We start from the raw sequence: 21,925 nt of genomic DNA, 5'->3' as shown, positions 1-21,925 counted from the left end.
AAATGTATTCTCAGTTGGAAACAGAGGCACATGCCTGTAATCCCAAATACTCTGGAGGCTGAGGCAGAAGGTCGCCAAATCTGAAGCCAGCCTGGGCAACTTAGTGAGACCCTATCTCAAAATGAAAAATTAAAAAAAAAAACAAAAAAACACTGGGGATGTAGCTTTTAATGGCAGAGTACGCCTGACTCAACTATAGCAAACCCTAACCCCTTGCACACAGCCAGAACCACCAAAAAAAAAAAAAAAAGAGAACTATTCTATGTAACCACTGAAGGGAAGAAGTGTATTTAGACAACTTTGATTAAAAAACTCTAGTTCTGAAAACAGAAAAATATTTTACCAGAAATTCAAAAACACATGCATTTTAAGACTGTCATTTGGTTTTACTTATGTGAGTTTTATCAAATCAAGTACATAAGAATTCAGGCATTACAAATTAAAAAAAAAAAAAAAAAAATCAGGTACAATAGGTGCTCACCACCTAAATCAATCTGAAAAACCAACTTCACCCCGACCTTCTAGATTCTATAACAGGAGCCCTGTACCACCTACACAGCAATAGCAGGCTATAAGAGCTCTTCTCCCCAAAACTGAAATGTCCAGACTTTGACTAGACAGGGGAGGGAAAGAAATAACCCAGGATTGCAGTTAGACATTTCTATCTCAAAATGCAACTTAAATTCAAAAAAAAAAAAAAAAAAAAACCATTACATGTGTCTTCACTGGTCAATATTAACTTAAGAACAAGGAGAAAAGCCAGGCACAGTGATGCATACTAATAATCCCAGCAACCTGTAATCCCAGCAACTATGGCCTGGGCTGAAGCCAGAAGATCTCAAGTTTGAAGCCAGCTTCAGCAACTTAGTAAAACCCTGTCTCAAAGTAAGAAGAGCTGGGGCCAGGCACAATGGCTCAGACCTATAATCCCAGCAACTTGGGAAGCTAAGGAAGGAGGATCACAAGTTGAAAGCCAGCCTTAGCAACTAAGGGAAATCCAAAGCAACTCAGTGAGATCCTATCTCAAAAATAAAAAGGGCTGGGGATACGCTCAGTGTAAAAGTGGCCCTGGGTTCAATCCCAAGCATAAACAAAACAAAACAGGAAAAGTTTTTACATGCCTGGAACCACTTCTTTGTTATGATGCTTTGTCACAACAGATGACCAAGAGGTAATTGTGGGAAGAAGCCATTTCTATTCTCTTAGAGCACCTTCCTCAAATAGTGGTAGGAGAAAAAACATCATCCCCCAGGAAATATTTGGGAAAATCTGGAGACATTTTTGATTGTCACAAATGGCAGAAATAAAGTATTACCAGCATCTATTGGTGAAGGACAAGTATGCAACTGAACACCCAAAAGTATCCAGGAGAACACCACACCAGAAAACTATCTGACCCAGAATGTTCACAGTGCAAAGGTTAAGAAATCCTACCTGAGAGTCAAATACAATCAAGTCCTTGATTTGCTCACTCATTTAGATGTTTAAACTATACACAAACACCTCTAAAAATGCATGTAACTCCTTTACAGCTTAGGAATAAAATTTTCATATAAATACACAGTGATACTTACACTGACACATAGCAGAACTATCTTTATACTTTATGGGATAGACAATATCATAATGATTTCCATTGGAAAAACATAGTAACACCTGAAAGGGAAAAACAAGACATGTTTCAGCCTCAACATTTACAAAGCAACTTGGTCTGGAATGCCTCTGAATCACTATATCATTTCCAAATAAAAAGTATTTCAGAAGCAACCTGAATAAAGCTCCCATGTTATTGAACTATACTACTCCCAGAGGCTATACAGCCATTAAATCAGTAGGTTCTTAATGACATACAGAAATTATATAGAATCTCTCTCTCTCTCACACACACCCACACACATACCCACATCCACACACACATACCCACATCCACACACACACCATGAAAACATTTCAGATACTTAAAAACAAATTTAAAGACCATAAAAAAAATTCCAAAACCTTAGTAATGGTAACCTTTAAGAGGCAGAATCAAAGACAATATTTTTCTGTTTCTTTACAACTTTAATAACACTTTTTTTTAGTTTTCGGCAGACACAACATCTTTGTTTGTATGTAGTGCTGAGGATCGAACCCTGGCCGCACACATGCCAGGCGAGCGTGCTACTGCTTGAGCCACATCCCCAGCCCCAACTTTAGTACTTTTTTTTTTTTCCTTTCTTTTGGTGCTGGGAAATGAACCCAGGGCCCTGTGCATTCAAGGAAAGCACTCTAACAACTGAGCTATATCTCCAGGCCTAACTTTAGTATTTTTTAAATACTTAATTACTAATGAATAGAGAAATTTACATTAAATTCTTTTAGAACACGACTCGTTCCAAAAACTGCAGTTGTAAATCCCAACTCCAGAGCAAAGACCTTATAGAGGCAGTAATTCACTCTCTTCCCCTTCCCTTTATCACCACAAATATACAAGTATGGTGATACACAAATCCCTTCAACTTGGACTTCACACTTCCCAAAGAGTTAATTAAAACAAAATTCTCTTATAATGAGTCAGCTGATTTTTCTTGCTTTTTGGCTTCATGAAATTTTTCCATTGTTTCTGTTTTATGACCAGATGATGCATTAATACCCTTGCCACTTAAATTATCTTTACAATGGGAAATACATGTGGTTACCAAAGAATTCCTGGATGCAAAGTAGAGCCTACTTTCACAAATTATTTTACGATTTAATGTTTAAACTGACACAAAACAACAGAAAGAATCTAGTTCATCATATACACTAGTAGCATAATTATTTTCAGTGTACTTACTAAAATTACTTAAGAGGGTTCAATACAATAACGGAGGAATACAAAATAATATGACTCAATGATGATTATACTAATATAATATAAACTCAGAATGCCATAACTTTCACACACAACTATTTCAAAAAGTCACTTATAATTACAACTTACTAGGTCAACATAGGTTCTTTTAATTAAATCCTTTACAAACACTTGAGAAATTCTTACCTTTTCAGGAAAATTATTTTCAGTTACTTGTGAAGGAGAAACATTTGGTTCCCGATAAATTACAAAATCTTTCCTGAAAATAAAATTTAGAAATGACTTTTAAAGGAATATACTTCATGTATTTAAATTTAATAATTCATTCATCAATTCACTTAACTAATAAGTGTCAGGTCATATTTTAGGCACTGGAGAAGAAACAAGAGAGTAATGACATAACTAAGCAGCAAAATACCTACATAAAATTATCTTTTCTTGAAAATAGTTTATGTGTATGAGTGTTACAGACACAGACATGCTTAAGTACACACACACACACACAAAACTTCAGACATAATTCTAAAGGGAGACCTAGAACTCAAAGTAGGTATAAAGAGAAAAATCTAAAAATTTGAAAAGAAAAAGCTAAGTACTGATCTGCTCCTTTATATAGGGCATAAGTAGTAAAACTAAACATACCTATTTTATTAGCTCTGTTCTACTAGCTATCCAATGCTACTAGCCTGAGAAATTACATTTTTCTTTATAAGGTTGATTGGGGCTATTTTACAGCCAGGAAAATTTTCTGTATCATTCCCAAAACTATTTTGATAATTAAAACTTCTAAATGTTGACAACTTAAATCTAATTGATGCAATTAACACAACACATATACACACCAAAATTAGGATGTTTTACATTTGTGTGTAAAAATAGCCTATTTTAACATTTTCAGCAGAATAAATATATTAATTTCACAGTGATTTTTATTTTTTACTTATGCTATTACAGTGTTTACCTGTACATGAGAGAAAGGGCACTTATTTCCACTTGTCCTACCCATTCCTGTATTAAAAAAAAAAACAAAAAAAAAACGGAGGACTGCATTAAACGTTTTATAATATACCTTATACAACACTGCTACTCATACCCATTATACAACACAGCTAATGAGTTTTTTTATATATATTTATTTTTCAGTTTTAGGTGGACACAATATCTTTATTTTATTTTTATGTGGTGCTGAGAATTGAACCCAGTGCCTCACTCATGCTAGGCAAGCGCGCTACCACTTAAGCCACATCCCCAGCCCAGCTAATGAGTTTTAAAAGCCATTAATATTGTTAGTATCATTACTATTACAAAGACATTTATACAAAATAGGTCAATATATTTGGCACACATACTAAAAGCAGGCTAAGTCTAACAAAAATCTTAGTTATAGAAATAGGCTGTAATGTCAGTTCCTATCTGCTTGACAAGACTATGGAGTAGTACAAACTGAAAATGTGAAGGCAAAGGCTACCCTGTCTCATCTTCAGGGTGAATGAAGATCCTCAAGACAACACGCTCCCAGCAATCATTTTGAAATAAAGGAAATTCTACCCTTAAAGAAACTGCTTTAAGCCTCTAAAAGGCAAATGGCCAGTACATACCAAAACTTAAAATACCCATACACACTTTGACTCAGCAATTCAACTTCAATCAATCTATTCTAAAAGAATATTCTGTTATGTCCACAAAACTGTATATAAACAAGGATATCTGTAAGCTACTTGTAATGGTGTTTTTAAAAAACATTTTTTAAATGAATTCAGCAGAGTAGCAGGATATAAAATCAATATTCATAAATGCATTTCTATATATCACTGATGAATCCTCTGAAAGAGGAGTTAGGAAAACTATCCCATTCACAATAGTCTCAAAAAATAAAATTAAATACTTGGGAATCAACTTAACAAAAGAGGTCAGAGACCTCTACAATGAAAACTACAGAACACTAAAGAAAGAAAGTGAAGAAGACCTTAGAAGATGAAAGATCGCCCATGCTCTTGGATAGGCAAAATTAATACTGTCAAAATGGCCATACAAAGCACAGTACAGATTCATGCAATTCCAATTAAAATCCAAACATCATTCCTTATAGCAACAGAAAAAGCAGTCATGAATTCATTTGGAAAAATAAGAAACACAGAATAGTCAAAGCAATCCTCAATATCAGACCTTAAACTACCCTACAAAGCTACAGTAACAAAAACAGCATGGTACTGGTACCAAAATAGACATGTAGACCAATGGTACAGAGTAGAAGACAGAGACAAACCCACATAAATACATTTATCTCATACTAGACAAAGGTGCCAAAAACATATACTGGAAAAGACAGCCTCCTCGACAAATGGTCTGGGAGAACTGGAAATCCATATGCAGCAAAATGAAATTAAATGGCTATCTTTCACCATGCACAAACTTCAACTCAAAGTGGATCAAGGACCTAGGAATTAGTCGACACCCTGTGCCTAATAGAGGAAAAAGTAGGCCCAAGTCTTCATCATGTCAAATTAGACCCTGACTTCCTTAACAAGACTCCTAAAGCATAGGAAATAAAATCAGGAATAAATAAAAGAGATGAACTCAAACTAAAAAGCTTCTTCTCAACAAAAGAAACAATCAATGAGGTAAAGAGAAAGCCGACATTTTGGGAGGAAATTTTTGCCACACACATACATCAGATAGAGTACTAATCTCTAGGATATATAAAGAACTCAAAAAACTTAACACCAAAAAATAATAATAATAATAACCCAATCAATAAATGGGCTAAGGAGCTGAACAGACATTTCTCAGAGGATATACATTTGATCAACAAATATATGAAAAAACGTACATCTCTAGTAATTAGAGAAATGCAAATAAAAACTTAAGATTTCACCTCATTCCAGTCAGAATGGCAATTATCAACAATATAGACAACAACAGATGTTGGTGAGGATGTGGGGAGAAAAGGCACATTCATACATTGCTGGTAGGACTGCAAATTGATGCAACCAATCTGAAAAGCAGTATGGAGATGCCTTAGAAAACTTGTAATGGAACCACCATTTGACCCAGCTATCCCACTCCTTGATTTATATATACCCTAAGGACTTAAAATCAGCATACTATAGTAATGCAGCCACACCAATGTTCACAGCAGCTCAATTCACAATAACTAAACTGCAGAAGCAATCTAGATGCTCCTCAATAGATAAATGGGTAAAGAAACTGTGGTATATATATACACAATAGAATATTACTCAACATTAAAAGAGAATAAAATTATGGCATTTGCCGGTAAATGGATGGAGTTGGAGAATATCATGCTAAGTGAAATAAGTCAATCCCAAAAAGCCAAAGGCTGAATGTTCTCTCTGATAAGCGGATGCTGACCCATAATATGGAAGGGATAGGCATGGGGAAAATGGAGGGAACTGTCATTGGACAAAGGGGAGGAAAGGTAGGGAGGGTACAAGGGGGCAGGAAAGATGATAGAATGAGATGGACACCATTACCCTAGGTACATGTACGATTGCACATATGGTGTGATGCTACATCATGTACAACCACTGAAATGAAAAGTTGTGCTGCAATTATGTACAATGAATCAAAATGCATTCTGCTGTCATATATAACTAATTAAAATTAATTAATTAATTAATTAATTACAAAAATAAAATTAGTCATGGAAAAAAAAAACTATTTTTAAAGTTCCTAGAATCCAAGAAATAAACTGGCATAAGGCAACAGGCCTGTAATCCCAGCGACTTGTGAAGCTGAGGCAGGAGGATCACAAGCAAGACCCTGTCTTGAAATAAAAGGGCTGAGAAACATAGTTTACTCGTAGAGCATTCCCAGCACTTGGGGGATGGGGGGGAATCCTATGAAATAAATAATTTAATCTACTATTAAACTGTACAACAGAACATCATGCATTCATGGAAAATGAGATACATCCTTTTGAAATGACTTGGAAAGACCATGCAAGTCTATTAAATTTTTAACACACAAGTCTATTAAATTTTTAAAAAGTCACAATAACATGATCTGTGTAAACAATCAAAAGGTATATTTAGGGCTTGGGATGTGGCTCAAGCAGTAGCGCGCTCGCCTGGCAAGCGTGTGGCCCGGGTTCCATCCTCAGTACCACATACAAACAAAGATGTTGTGTCTGCTGAAAACTAAAAAATAAATATTAAAATTCTCTCTTTAAAAAAAAGGTATATTTATCTATATGTATGAATATGTATACATAGAAACTGAAAAGAGGCAGTTTACTTAAATTGACAGTACAGAGGACATTCAGATTAAGAAAGAAGCATTTTCATCCTTTGTTCTGTACATATCTATACTTTAAAATCTTTTAACATAAGAATTTTGAAACTACTTGTGAAATTATTAAATACAGGGATCACTGAAAACAATGAGCTATGGTAACTGAACACTGCCATTTCTTTCCTGAAGGAAGCAAAAAACTGAGATGAGGAAAAGATGTTAGCCAATGTTTTCATCTCAAAAAGGTCAATCTTGCCCAGCGTGGTCATGCATGCTTGTAATCCCCACAATGTGGGAGGCTGAGGTAGGAGGATCCAAGTTTAAAGGCAGCCTAAGCAAATCAGGGACAACCCGTCTCAAAAATATAAAAAGGGCTAGGGGAGATATAGTTCAGTAGTAGAGTGCCTTTGGTTCAATCCCCAGTACCTCAAAATAAGAAAAGAGAGTTCATTTTAATAGTTTTTCAAAGTTGGCTTTGGGTTTCAAAATGAAACAGGTGCCACATATTAAAATAGATTTCTTAAAATAGGCCTTAGCCCAACAAAGGTAGCTTCTCACAAACTGTTACAAGTGACACCTTCTGGACTACAGGAAACCCACTGATATGTTTAGATCACAAACTGCAAACTACTTTTCTAATGCTTGCAAAGTGTTTAGATCAACAAACACAAAATATTTTTTTTTTTAAGTTTATGTGATGTGTTACATCACTTTAAAAGATGGGAAAAAAATCTACTGGAGGCAAGACTTCTCATGAGAATGACATTATTAAATAATGATACTTTTTACATGTCACTTTCACAATGAATTCTGTTGTGGTCCAGTTAAGTAAACAATGGCTGCCACCTTAACCAAGATCAGTTGTTAATTATTAGTAGAAAACATATCCATGTTCTAAGACCACTACCTTCCTACTTAAGCCTGTTAATTCCACTTAGCATTTTCCCATGACTTTCTCATAGATGAGAGAAAAGAGTTATTGCCACATCTGTTTTAATGAACCACATTATATCAAAACTACATAATTTAAATTTTCTGAAAATTATCCAAATTAAACTATTTCTTAAAAGATACTATTAGGAAAATGAAAAGCTAAGACAAACTGGAAGAAAACATTTGCAAAATACACAGCCAATGCAGGATTTGTTGTAGAATTCAGTAAGACCAACAACAATAAAAAATGGGCAAAATGGACAGACATTTTCCCAAAGACATATGAATGGCAAATAAGCATGTAAAAAGATATTTAACATCATAAGAAAAATGCAAATCAAATCACAGTGAGCGCTGGCAAAGATATGAAGCAACTGAAATTCTCACATACTGCTGATTAGGAAAGCAAAATAGTACAGATTCTTTGGAAAAAAGTTTGGCTATTTCTCATTAAGTTAAACATTTATTTACCATGACCTCAAAATTTTTCTCTTTAGCATTCATCCAAGAGAAGTCTTATGCCCACACAAAGACTTGTATCTGTAGCAAATGTTGACAGTACCTTCAATTTTAACAGATCCAAACTAGAAAGAATCCAAATATCAATTAACTAGTAAATAGATACACTGTGGACATTCTATGAAGTGAATTATCCTTTGCAGTAGAAAGGAATAAACCACTGACGAAGACTCAACTTCATGGATGAATCTTAAAAGTGTTTCTCCATCATGCTAAGGGAAAGAAGCCAAATATGTGAGACTACAAATTATACCATCCTACTTATATATATCTAAACAAGCCAAAACTCAGAAAGCAGATCAGTGATTACCGGAAACCATAAGGTAAAAGGAGGAGATTAAATGTAAAAAGGCATGGGGAACACTTCTAGGAGCAATGGAAATGTCCTATATTATGTTGGTGGTGGTGTTTACACAATAATTTATGTTTGTCAAATCTCATCAAGTTGTACATTTATGACCAGTGAATTTTAGCGAGGCAAAGAGGCGCATGTCTGTAATCACAGCAACTTGGGAGGCTGAAGCAGGAGAAAACAAAAGTTCAAGGCCAACCTCAAAAACTTAGCAAGACCAGTCTCAAAATAAAAAAATAAAATGAGCTGGGTATGTAGCACAACAGTAAAACACCCCGGGTTAGATCCCCAATAGCAAACTATTTTTAAAAAGTTCGGTAACGAAACAAACCATATGAATGAATGATAAATCCAAACTGAATGAATCCATATTTAACAGACAAGAGGCCAATTTACTTCATTAAAACCAACAAAATACTTCTTGCAAAACTTTAGGCTATTTTCAACATGCTCTACTGGAATCTTTAAAAGGATATAAATGCTTTCTTTGAGAAGTGGATGAATTAAGAGTTTATTCATCAACTGTATTTCTCTTTTCATCTTATACATCCTGTGTATCAGGGAGGAAAAAACCCAGAATGATTTATAAGTATCGTTGCTATTTAATAATGAAGAAAAAACTGTTCGGAAGGCACTTAAGACACAAAGGAGAGGTTTGATCAGATGTGGAGTGTCCTAAGAAGTCCTAATTATTGAAGGGGGGAAAAAAAAAACCTGGCCAGACCACCTAGCCCCAGCAATCAAAGCACCTTCTTTTCTGGTAACCACAAAATCAAATCAATCTCAGTTCAGTCCACACTACATCATTTCCTCCCCATGTCTCCCCTCTTTGCACTACCACTTTGTAGATCCTAGCTCAGGCTCTTACAGTCTATTAGCCTGAAGTGCTGAACAAATATCAATAAGAAACATCATAATGGGGTTTTCTGATTAACAATAAATGGACTTTGTCATTTCCTATATTTTATATAAAGAAAATAAAAATCACATCATTATATACCAACTGTTGACATTCTAGTTGTCACCTTCCCTCCTACTTGTAACAAGATATAGGTTTAACATGCATTTGAAATATACACACTGATCACCAATTAGGCACTCCAAATTGAAAGTTCAACTCTGGGAATTAAACAATTAAAATATTTAATCCTTTTCAAAAAGGCTTATAAACAGAGATAAAAATGTAAACTTCAGGAAAATGAATCTGTGATCATAGTATATGCCGACACTAAGTTTCAAAACTATTCAAATAAAAATATAATCAGAGAAAAGGCCTTCCTGGAGTATTTCTCCAAAACTGGAGTAAAACTGCAATTACTGCTTTTTATACTTAATACAATGTAGACAGTTTTCCGTATATTAGCAATATTTTAAACAATTTCAAAATGAGTCTGACAAATACTGCCTGCACATTCTCACTTGTATGTGGATGGGGGTGTGACAGAGAGATAGTTAACAGGTAGAGGAGTGCAGTTGGATAGGAGAAATAACTTCTCATGTTCTACAGGACAGTAAGATACAATTACTGACAACAATTAGTCACATATTTGAAAACAGCTAATAAAGACTTTAGTGTCCCCAACACAAAGAAATGATAATGTTTAAAGTGATAAATACGCCTATCAGCCTGACCTGATCATTAAGTGATACCCTGCATCCCATAAATATGTACAACTGTGTGTCAATTAAATTTTTTAACTTTTTAAAAAATAAAATGGGTTTTTCTGTCTCTGGTCTCATTCACTTCAAACTTTTGCACAGCATTCTTTTCACGTGTTCATTCAGTCACAAAAATACCAGGCACTATTCCTGGTCTGGGGCATATCAGTGAACAAGACATACAGAAATCTGTGTTCACAAAGCTTAATTCTAAAAAAAAAAAAAAAAAAAAAAATGAACAAAATATTTATTATACAGAATAATGGTGTAAGTATGATAGAAAAAAATAAAAGCAGGAAAGGGAGATAGGGCAAGTGTTGAGGCTAACAGTTACAATTTGAGATGTGGTAACCACTAATCTCATGTCCCTATCTCAAAAATCTTGATGTCTTTCCAAGGCTATATACAGAGACCCCAGAGCTAAGAGTTTAGATATGGGATAGGAGCCAGGGATTCTATATTTTTTTACAAGCACACCAGGTGATTCTGATGCAGACAATCAATAAATCATAAATATCTTGAGAAACACTGGTCTAAAACATAAGCTCCAAATTACTGAGCTTAACACTGAAGGCTCTCCCACAATCCAGCCCCAGCCTGCCCTCTGACTTCTTTCTCACCCCCTCCAACCTTAGAATGTTCCATGCTTCACATAAACTGATCTGTTTTCTGCATCTAACTTGATCAGTTTTCACCGTTAGAATATCCTTCAATACAGGCACTGCTTGTTTAGAATCTATTCAGACTTCAAATATGAACTCACAAACTCTTCATCAACCCAGCTGGAAATAAAACCTTGAGTACTTAGAGCATCACATCTGGGGCTGGGGATATAGCTCAGTTGGTAGAGTGCCTGCCTTACATGCACAAGGCCCTGGGCTCAATCCCTAGCACCACAAAAAAACAAAAACGAAACAAAGCCCCCAAAAGTGAGTGACTTAAAATACAGCATTGTATCTGTATTTCTTACTAATTTGTATTTGACTCTCTTTTCCCTATAGTAGAAAAAAATTATTTGGTTATCTCATCTATGCATTCTCAGGGTGACTAGTTATTCTCAGCCCATAAATCAAACACTCCAAATAGCAACAGGGAATCAAACAGATGACCCAATTACTGATCAAACACCCTTCTTTCAACATTAACATTCCCTTTACCACCTATCTAACTCCTCATCTTTTCTCTTTGCCGATGTTATTTTTTTCTTTCAACAGTTGACAAATTCTAACATTCTAAATGGCATTCCACAATATTCCAGTTTGTGTACATGAATGTGTATGTGTATATGTGTGATGTTGAGGACCAAAACCAGCACCCCTGCATATGCTAAGCACATACTCTTTCACCAAGCTGCATACCCAGCCCACATTTCATGATATTTGAACTTTTACAGTGAGAAGATGAGTTTTATAAACATGGAAAAAAAAAAAAAAAGAATTCTTTTAATTTCAACATGACTAAGAAAATGTGTTAGCAGAAGTTGGTAGAGACATGCTACCTTTTTCTCCTCCCCCTTCACAAGTTAATCATGGGAAATACAACTTCCAAAGAACTTTGCCTTCTCGGTTGCCTAAGGAAAAGATCAAAGCTCACCTGTCCATCAAGTTCCACACAAACCAACAAGGCATTCTGAAAATCATCACCATTTTTATTTCAATCTTGTATGCTACATCCACATGCTATTATGGCAAAGACAAAGATAGCATGACTCTTGTCTTTAGTGAGAGAACTTCTAGTATACAGCTCAAATTGTCTTCCAAATAAATGCTCAACAAAATGCCTTCCTACACATTCGTAGGAAATGGTGTACGCTATCCCCGTACCCCCTAAACACTGTACTATTAACTAGGAAATAGTGTATGCCTGTAACCCCCTAAAAACTGTACTATTAACTTCCTTCTTAATGAATTTCAAATACATTATGTTGGATACACACACACAAAAATATATTTAGAACATTACTGCATACCTGTGGATTTTCCAAACGTTTTAAATACTCTTCAAACGACCCTTCTATAAACTGCAAAAAAAAAAAAAAAAAAAAAAAAAAAAAGTCTATTAGGAATGTTATGTCAAAAAAACAGTTCACTGCTTCACTGTTAACTATTCACTTTAAATTACTGAGATCTTATACAAACCTCGGATACACCAGTAATATTAAAATAAATAATGATGATAATATATACAAACAATTTAAGACCATAAATATAAAAGAATTTAAAGAAGGAAACATTGCCAGAAAGAGTTTCCAGGAATAAGAGTGACTCAAGATGAAGGCTGGTCAGAATATGGATGGGCACACAGGGAGCAGACACTCCACAGCAATGGCCCTTGTGGCATAAGGAGGAAGAACTCCATGTTGGGAAGTCAGGGATGACAGGGGCCACAGGGGCCACAGGGGCGACAGGAGCAACAATCTAGCCAGCTCCTAGCCAGCTGGAGCCAGGCAACTTGTTAGGGAGCTGAGCAAGAGAGGAAACCAAATGGGGACTGCTGTTTATAGAGGGCCTTAACCCAGGCAGGAATTTCAGACTAGACAGGAAAGGTAATTCAAAGTCACTGCATATGACATCCTGAACTGAGAAATTAGACGATGAAAGCAGTGCTTTTGGATAAATTTGGTAGTGGTCAGTGTGTAGAAGAGAATAAAACAAAGACAAATTTAATAGCTAAGAAAGCGTGTTATCTTAATAATTATCTTAATAATACAGATATAAGTATTCTTTTTCTCTAGGTCAGTTATCCACAAGATGAAAACTAATAATGCTAAATACTGTTGCTTCACTGTTATTAAACATAAAATTAGTTTATTCACACTATATGATCATCCAACCTTGTTTTTCTCATAGCAACTGCACTAACTTGAGAAAGCTCTAAAAAACATCCACCTGACCCACCACAGTCAATTTTATGTAATTTATAATCCCAGTTAAGTACATTAAAAACATTCTTCCTAGTCTATAATTTTAAACATAAATTGACATTGACATTCTTTCATAAATTGTATACTAACAGATTTCCAAAAGCATCTTAAATTTTAACACATATTTTTAAATCCCCATCAATCAGATGCTACTATTCCATATTAGATAATTATTTACAGACTTTTAAAAGAAACCCATAGTGCCATTTAAAGTTGGTAAAGACCTAAATGTTTTTCCAACACAAACCTGCTCCCAATATAAGCCTCCTTTCTAAGCAGAAAGTGTCCTGCTAAGCCATGGGTGACACTGTTAAGTAGAGCAAGGTATACCTTACCCACAATACCCCTTTCCAACTCTGGTCAACAGAAACTACTAGGGTTCTTATTATAAGAAAAGTAAATCTTTCCCCCTCAGAACTTTCAACAGCTGATCATATCTCATAAGATTATATGAATTAAATAAATACATGTGAAGCACTTAAAACAATATATGACACACAGTAAGAGTTCAAGCAATGTTAACAATGTCCATATTACCAACATGATTTTTACCTTTTGGGTCAGTAATCATTAATTTCTTCAAATATTTATAAACCATGCCACTTCTCCCCTCTTCACCACCATAACACCATAGTACTCTGTTACCATAAAATAAGGTTTCAAATCACCTGATTAAGCAGGTAACTCTCCTTCCTACAATTTATTACTATCCATTCTAACCACAACATTCAGAATTTGCTTGAATATAGAGAATCCCAATCCAGGAATACATTTAACTAAGATGTCTTCTGTTAAGTCTTAAAATCTAGTTATTTGCTAACCCAATCAATAAATGGGCAAAAGAACTGAATAGACACTTCACAAAAGAAATATGAGTAGTCAACAAATATATGAAAAAATGTTCAATATCTCTAGCAATTAGAGAAATGCAAATTAAAACTACACTGAAATTTCATCTCACTCCAATCAGAATGGCAATTATCAACATAAGTAACCACAAATTTGGCAAGGATGCGGGGGGGAAAAGGTACACTCATACATTGCTGGTAGAACTGCAAATTGGTGCAACATTCTAGAAAGCAGTATAGAGATTATTCAGAAAACTTGGAATGGAACCACCATTTGACCCAGTTATCCCACTCCTTGGTTTATACTCAAAGGACTTAAAATAAAGCATTCTATAGTGACCCGGCCATATCAATGTCCAGAGCAGCTCAATTCACAATAATTAAGCTATAGAACCAACCTAGGTGCCCTTCAACAGATGAATGGATAAAGAATGTGTGGTATATACACATAATGGAATATTACTGAGCCATAAAGAAGAATGAAATTATGGCAACTGGCGGCAAATGAATGGAACTGTAGACTACCATGCTAAGTGAATTGAGCCAATCCCAAAAAAAGAAAAGCCAAAGATTCTCTCTAATATGTGGATGCTAAGACACAATAGGGGATGGGTGGAGGGAAGAACAGAAGTTCACTAGATTAGACAAAGGGGAATAAAGGAAAGGAAGGGGAGATGGGAATAGGAAACAAAGTAGAATGAATTGAACATAACTTTCCTAGTTCCTATATGAACACATGACCAGTCTAACTCCATGTCATGTTCAACCACAAGAATGGGAAGTTATACTCTCTATATATATGTCAAAATACACTACACTGTCATGTCTATCTAAAAAGAACAAATAAAAAAAATTTAGTTATTTGCCAAGTGTCAATATTCTTTACAAGTCAATGGGGGGAAATACCATTAAAAGTTGTCAGGTTATATAATTCTAGGTCATAAAACCAGTAAGCAGTAAATCCTGCAAGGCTTTGAATATATAATAAAAATAATCAGGTGGCAACTTATTTCACAGCCTTCTACACACTACTGAGAAAATTATACTGTTGTTATACAACATTTTATTAACTATTAATCAACATTTATATAGTTACAGTGTTCTGATGTGATTTCACAATGATCTCTGAAAATTAAAAATCTAGAAATGCCTTCTGATAAAATAGTTCAGCATTACTTCTGTTCAGCATCTTTTTTATACTTCAAATCTGAAACTTTTAAAATTCATCAGCAGTTACCAATCACACAAATCACTATTAATCTCAACACCCATTTCCCTGAGCATATCAAGTACTAATGTATAGTATACAAGTCTCCCATCCAGATCATCCTTTCCATCCCCCACAGTTGTCTTATTCGTCACAGAAGCTTTCTAAATGTATAAATTAGTAACACAAAATAGCCTAGAATATTCACAGCTGAATGTTTGAATTTAATGACTTTTTTTTAACAAGGGTTATTTTCATAACACAGCCTGTTGCATTTCCACCAGAACACTTCTAGAGACCAAAATGGGTATTAGAGATTATAAATTACCGCTTCAAATTTCTCTCTGTTCTCCCGAAGATAGTGAATACAGGCCATTCTAACTTCAACATGGCGAGACTGAGAGTGCAATACCTAAAAAGAAAAAACAACGCATTATTAAGCATTTTGTTAAAAGTGGATTTCAGTTACAACTTGATGCCTTCTTTCACACCCACAGTAATGGGACAATCAATAGATTATCAGTCTCCCTCCATTTCCCTTTCTATAATTTTGAGACCTTTACTCAATCTCACCTCTTCTCTAAGCACGAAGATGGCATGACACAGAAATACAGCAATACTCCTTAAGCCAGATTCATTCTATAAAGAATGTATTACCATTTATCTTTTAAGTCACTAAAATCACTCCTCTGAGCACACTTTCGTAAAACAAGACACTTTCCTTTCTTGCCATCTTTCTACAATAATTCTGCTCTTCAGAAAGCAGAGTTAACAGAATCCCTGCTACTCAGGGCAAAGCCTCAACGTGTGCTTGTTAAAAAAGAGAACAAATAGGTGACTTCATTAGTAATCGTCTTTGGGGCTGTAAGACTGTATGAGATACTTTTTCTTCCAATAATTGTGAATGTATTTAGTGGCCTTACACAGAAATTTAAGTCCATCATGGTTTCAGAAAAGTTAAGGAACTCTTTACCAAGTTTACAAGACTTAAAAGATATAAGATATCTTATATCTGGAAGATATAAAAATGCTGTTATTCTACGAGGCTTTGGATTTGACTGTGGTGGGGAAGGGGGATTATGTGGACTGATCCCAGAGGTGGTCTACCACTGAGCTACATTCCCCAGTTCCCTTTTTTTAAGATTTCACTTTGAAGCATGATTTCACTAAATTGCCAAGTCTTGAACTTGCAATCCTCCTGCCTCAGCTTCCCAAGCTGCTGGGATTACAGGTATGCACCAAGCTGTAACTCTTTTTGAGTGTGTGTGGTACTGGGGTTCAGAAAATTTGGCAACTTAGCAAGAACCTGTCTCAAAATTTATAAATTAAAAAAATAAGGGGGCTGGGAATAGAGCTCAGTGTTAAGAGTGACCCTGGATTAGACCCCCCAGTACCATCAAAAGAAAAAAAATTAAACTACAGCTCCTATTGAGTGAGTCTCCCATATATTCAGGGTGAGTGGAGAATTCAGGAAAGACAAGACTCAAGATACATGTTTTACTGCTCCCTTGGCTCATAGCCAAGGCTCATTTATACCCACAGAACCACAGGCACAATAGCCTGGACAACTATGTCTTATTACACTATGATACACTGAAGGAACTCTTCACCAACTAGCTAAAGTTAGCAACTGAATTGGTTTTTAGTTTACTAGTTGGTTTTCAGCTTCACTGGGTAAACCTTGTGATTCTATTAAATAGAAGCCTTTTTCTAAGCTTCCAGCACACGGGATACTGCTCACATATCCATACATATATGACTAACATATAACACTGAAGGTGTAGCTCAATGATAGAGTGCTTACTTAGCAAGCATAAGGTTCTGGGTTCAACACTTAACACACACACACACACACACAAAAAAAAAAAAAAAAAAAAAAAAACCCACACAAAATTTTTTTTGCCAGTTCCACAAATGACATTCAGCCAACACTTCTGCAGCTAACGTTAGACACTATTATGAATCAAGTCATTATTAGTATGACTCAGGCAGTGTCATCCGATAGGGCTTTCCTGCCATTAGCAAAGTAGAGCTACTGTTAAAGCCATCTACCTAGCAACAGGTGGCAGATATAAGTTAGTAAAGCTTATTTCCCATCAAAAACAATGGCAGGCATATCTCATGGTTTTTCTCCTCTTTTAACAAATATTTTAGCATATAGAATCAATCTAAACTTGTTGCTCAAAAGCAAAACTCTCAAGTTCCATAAATTGTGGGGTGCTGGTAATTTACAAAGCCAAACACTGCAAGACAAGCAAGGTTAAATGACAACTGTATAAAAAGTAAATTACTGCACAAGTTCAAGGACCTCAAGAAGAATTCAAATGGTATGGTAAAAATCCATCTTTACAAACTATTGCAAACATGAAAGTAAGCTACAGGGAGGAGGCTTTCCATCGCTCCTTAGGACAAGATAGTGATAAACACTGGGAAAGGATGAGACACACTGTTTTAGCAAGTCCTCTAAGAGTGCCCTATTTTTAGCTCTATGGCTAGGAGCTGATTCAGGTCAGGCCTCCTGCAGGCCCAAATCCACAACTGTAAAAAAAAAAGGGAAGGGTCCACCCAAAAAAATGTCATCTGAAGGGAACCTAAAGTCCCCTCCCCATTTTTTCAGCCTGCCATTTAGATTACTGACTCCTTAGAAATTTTACCTATTGTAATTTTATATAAAAATCATTAGTTTAAAAGAAAATCCTTTGTACTCATTTTAAAAGGGCAGCCTGAGTGGTGTTATTTCCCTTTTCCCCACACTTTGCCTTTAGTCATAACTGCTACACCCTTAGTCCTGTCTGCTAAAAAACCCAGTCTTCACCCAAAAATTCATCTCCTAGAGCTAAGCTCAAAAATCAGAGTTAGATAATTGGAGAAGGCAGTCCCTTATGCCCAACCTGAGTCCCATTATAATAAATTACAAAAAAAAAAATGTGTTATTGGATGTTAATGAGTTTTTAGTGTTTACTAGTTCTTGCCCCTACAAAAAATACTCAATAGATTCTACTACAATATGAACAGGCTTCTGAATAATCCAGGTTCACCAACTATGGCATATAATAGTGGAAACAGTCAAACCTTTCTGCTTCAATAACTAGGATCTGAATAATTCAACTCCAAATTTAACTTCTACCTCCTTCCTGACCAAACTCTTGCTAAAGCCAATAGTATATAACTATGTGCTGACTTCATTTTCATCTCTTCTGCTTCTGGAGGTGTTGAGGAATCCAAAAAGGCTGAGACAGAGGAAGCACAACAGATGGGGAGATTTGAAAAATTCACAAATGGGGCAGACTGTTTACCTACTGATAGTTAGTACTGGGGTGGGTGTGTGAACATACTCCACTCACACTGAACATCCTGAATTTCTGAAAATCAGAGCAGTCTAATGAACTGAAAAAGACAGAGCCTGGTTTGGAGAACTTTTAAAGAAAATGTTTCACTATCAATGCCTGAAATGCTGCAAAGGCTGATCCCCAATAAATAAATTTCTTGTTTTAAACAAAGATTCCATGCTATAGATGTAAAAAACGAGAGGCCTTTGAAAATAAATATCTGGCCTATTGATGTTTTTAAAAAAGGAGAACACCCAGACACCAGGGCTCAAGCCTGTAATCCCAGCTACTCAGGATGCTGAGGTAGGAGGATGCAAAATCCAGGTCAGCCTCAAAAAACATAGCCAGACCCTATCTCAAAATTAAAAAAAAAAAAAAAAATGTGGGGTGTGGGGGTGTGGCTCAGTGGTACAGTGTCCCTGGGTTCAATTCCCAATATCACAAAAAAAAAAGAGAGAGAACATACTAGTAAGACTAGTCTCCAGATGTTAGATAAAACACTTATTCACAAATAGAAATTCTAAAAGCTATTTAGCATTCAGAAAAAGTGAGGGGGAAGAAAAAAAAAAACAGAAACATCATTAAAAACCCCCTAGGGTATGAGGAGTTGTTACTTAGCTAAAGGGAAACAAACTATGAAAGGTATGAAAATACCCGGTCAGTGAAACTTTTTATCCAACTACTCAAGCAGCTATTTTTCAAATATACGATGCTTTTTGGTGACTGCACACTTACAACGTACAGTATTATATAACACGAAAAAAAAAAAGACTTTCAAAAATAAAAATCACAAACATCTTCCTAAGCAAGTTATTAAAAATGATTTTGGCCATTTCAAACGGGGTGGGAGGGTGGAGGATCCGGTCAAGAAAGGCCCCGAGAACCCTAGTTACTAACACTCCCTCCTCCAACCAACACAAAAATACTTTTGGAAAACGTGAATTTTTTTAGTATACCTCCGCTGCTTCGCCCAGCTTAATGAGGTGTGGAATCTACTCAAGCTCAATTCATTCAACATGTTTTGTATTTGTAAAAGGTTGGTTTTCTCAAACGTCAAAGTTGCCCCCTTGCTTCAAAGTGACATCAGTGAGCCTGATTACCCCACATTCCAAAGTCCAACAAACAGGGGGAGGGGGACGTGTTCCACAGTCAGGGCCACCACCTCCCCTAGGAAACGCGCGGTTCACCGGCGTGAACGCTGCGCTTAGAAAACCCAGGGGAGCTGAATGCGGAACACAAGTGAAAAACCAGCTTGTCGCCAGGTCCCCGGCAGGCAAGCTCCGCGCAGGCCTCACAAGTTGTCCTCAACTCTCAGTCCCATTCCGGCGCCACAATGGGCGGCTGTGACGACAGCCGGGCCACGCGCGGCCCGGGACGTGGGCAGCCAGGACAGCTGAGCCGCCGCGTCCCACCCCGCCCGCCGCCGCCGCCGCCGCCGCCGCCGCCCCCGCCCATTACCTGCTCCGCCACGGCCCGGAATAGGCACGACCCGTCCTTGGCTACCAGTTTCCGATACAAGCCCAGTTTTCGCAGATAGGCGTCCATGGGCGTCGCGTCCTCGCGGGGCGCCGCGCCGCCCTGGTCCCCGCCGTCGGGGGCGCCGACGGCCGCCTCCATGTTGCCGGTCCCGCTGCAGGCCAGGCGCGCGGGCTAGCCCCACATGGCCGCGCCGCCGGCTGCTCGACGCCCCGGCCTGGGGCAGGCGGCGGCTCCGGCTCGGGCTCGGCGAGCTGCGGCAGGCGGCGGCCCGAGGCAGCGGTCCGCGCTCTCCCGGCGCATAGGGGAGCCCTGCCTAGTGCATGGCCGTCCGCACGCGGCCGCCTCCCCGGTGGGGCCACGCGCCCGGGGGCACGAGGGGGGGGGGGATGAAGGAACGCCCCGAGAGGGAGCAGTCACTTCCCGACCGCCTCACCGCCCCGCTCGGGCGCTGGGCCGAGGGTCGCCGGCCCCACAAGTTTCCTGGTCCCGACGAGAGTGGGGCTAGGAAAGCCCCGCCGCCGGCGCGTGCCGGGCCGCCTCGGGTGAAGCGAGGCCTGCGTGCCTCGCGCGCTCTCCTCGTCGGGAGCCGAAGAAACCAAAAGAGAAAGCCGCGGCCTTGGGTTTCCCCACCTCGCCGGAGGGAGCCGGAGGGGCGGGGAGCGGGAGGGGGCTCCCGGCGGAGGGCAGCACCCTCGCAGCGTAAAATTTGTTTTCGCTTTCAGCCCCAGAGCGGAGAGGACGGCGGGAGGTGTAGTTTTGGCAGCGGCAGGAAGTCGGCGTGCGGCGGGCGGGCACGCCCGGGCCGGCCTACCCGGGGGAGGCGCCCGGGAGGCACGCGGACTACAAGTCCCTACAGCGCGGGCGCCGTCGCCGCCGCGCGGAGCCGGCTTCGCGCTTCCCAGGCGCCGCGTCCGCAAGCAGGCCGAGGGTCTCTGCCAGCCGACGCGCGGCCACCTGCGCGCGCCGCCCGGCCCCGCCCGCCGCCGCCGCCCGGCCTCCCGCCCTCTGCGCCGCGGGGCCGCGGGAAGTGCGCGCGCGCCGCGTGCGTGGAGTTGCCAGGGACACAGCGGCGGCGGCGCTGGCCCTTTGTGTATTTCCAAACAGAGGGCGCACCTGTGTGCACCCCTCCCCCCGGCCGCGCTCCGGGCGTCTCCGCAGAGGTGGCTTTAACGGCTTAGGCAGGCTCCTGGAGCCGCCACCGTGCGGGACGACACAAGCTGACCGTAAATCAGCCGTGGGCTGCTGGTTCCAATCAGAAATTTAAAGTGCAGCTCACGCACCACGGCAAGATGATGCCTGTTTTGTTTTTTTTTTTCACCTTGTCACTAGTTGAGCACCGCAACATAGAGAAGTCAACTGTTTGACGAAATTAGATATTTTCCTTGTTAAAAATATTCATCTTGTAATCACTTGATAACATGTTGTACTTGCCGTAGCGTCCAGGAGTGCTGGAGGCTTCCCACTCACTCCTACCCCCCCAAAAAAGTTGCATGACAGGAAATGGCTTTGGAACCCAGTATTTATCCAACATGCTTCTGAGACACCAGAGTTTTAATTTGCCAAAACACAACAGCATCTGGTGTCCTTAT

At 38.4% G+C, this 21,925-nt stretch overlaps 1 protein-coding gene across 1 annotated transcript in view; it reads right to left on the bottom strand.

Annotated features, from left to right (window-relative positions):
• Otud4 (OTU deubiquitinase 4) overlaps positions 1 to 20,474 on the bottom strand; it is a 45,707-nt gene extending 25,233 nt beyond the window's left edge. Inside the window, exons 1-6 of the mRNA XM_076863825.1 lie at positions 20,316 to 20,474; positions 15,857 to 15,940; positions 12,520 to 12,570; positions 3,795 to 3,841; positions 3,020 to 3,092; positions 1,575 to 1,656 (exon numbers count right to left, since the gene is read on the bottom strand). Coding sequence (XP_076719940.1) covers positions 1,575 to 1,656; positions 3,020 to 3,092; positions 3,795 to 3,841; positions 12,520 to 12,570; positions 15,857 to 15,940; positions 20,316 to 20,474 — 496 coding nt within the window. The remainder of the gene's footprint in view (positions 1 to 1,574; positions 1,657 to 3,019; positions 3,093 to 3,794; positions 3,842 to 12,519; positions 12,571 to 15,856; positions 15,941 to 20,315) is intronic.
• Positions 20,475 to 21,925: the final 1,451 nt, after the last annotated feature.

This window comes from Callospermophilus lateralis, chromosome 8, assembly GCF_048772815.1.
Source record: "Callospermophilus lateralis isolate mCalLat2 chromosome 8, mCalLat2.hap1, whole genome shotgun sequence".
Taxonomy (NCBI): domain Eukaryota; kingdom Metazoa; phylum Chordata; class Mammalia; order Rodentia; family Sciuridae; genus Callospermophilus; species Callospermophilus lateralis.
This window is presented reverse-complemented; position numbering and strand designations above follow the sequence as displayed.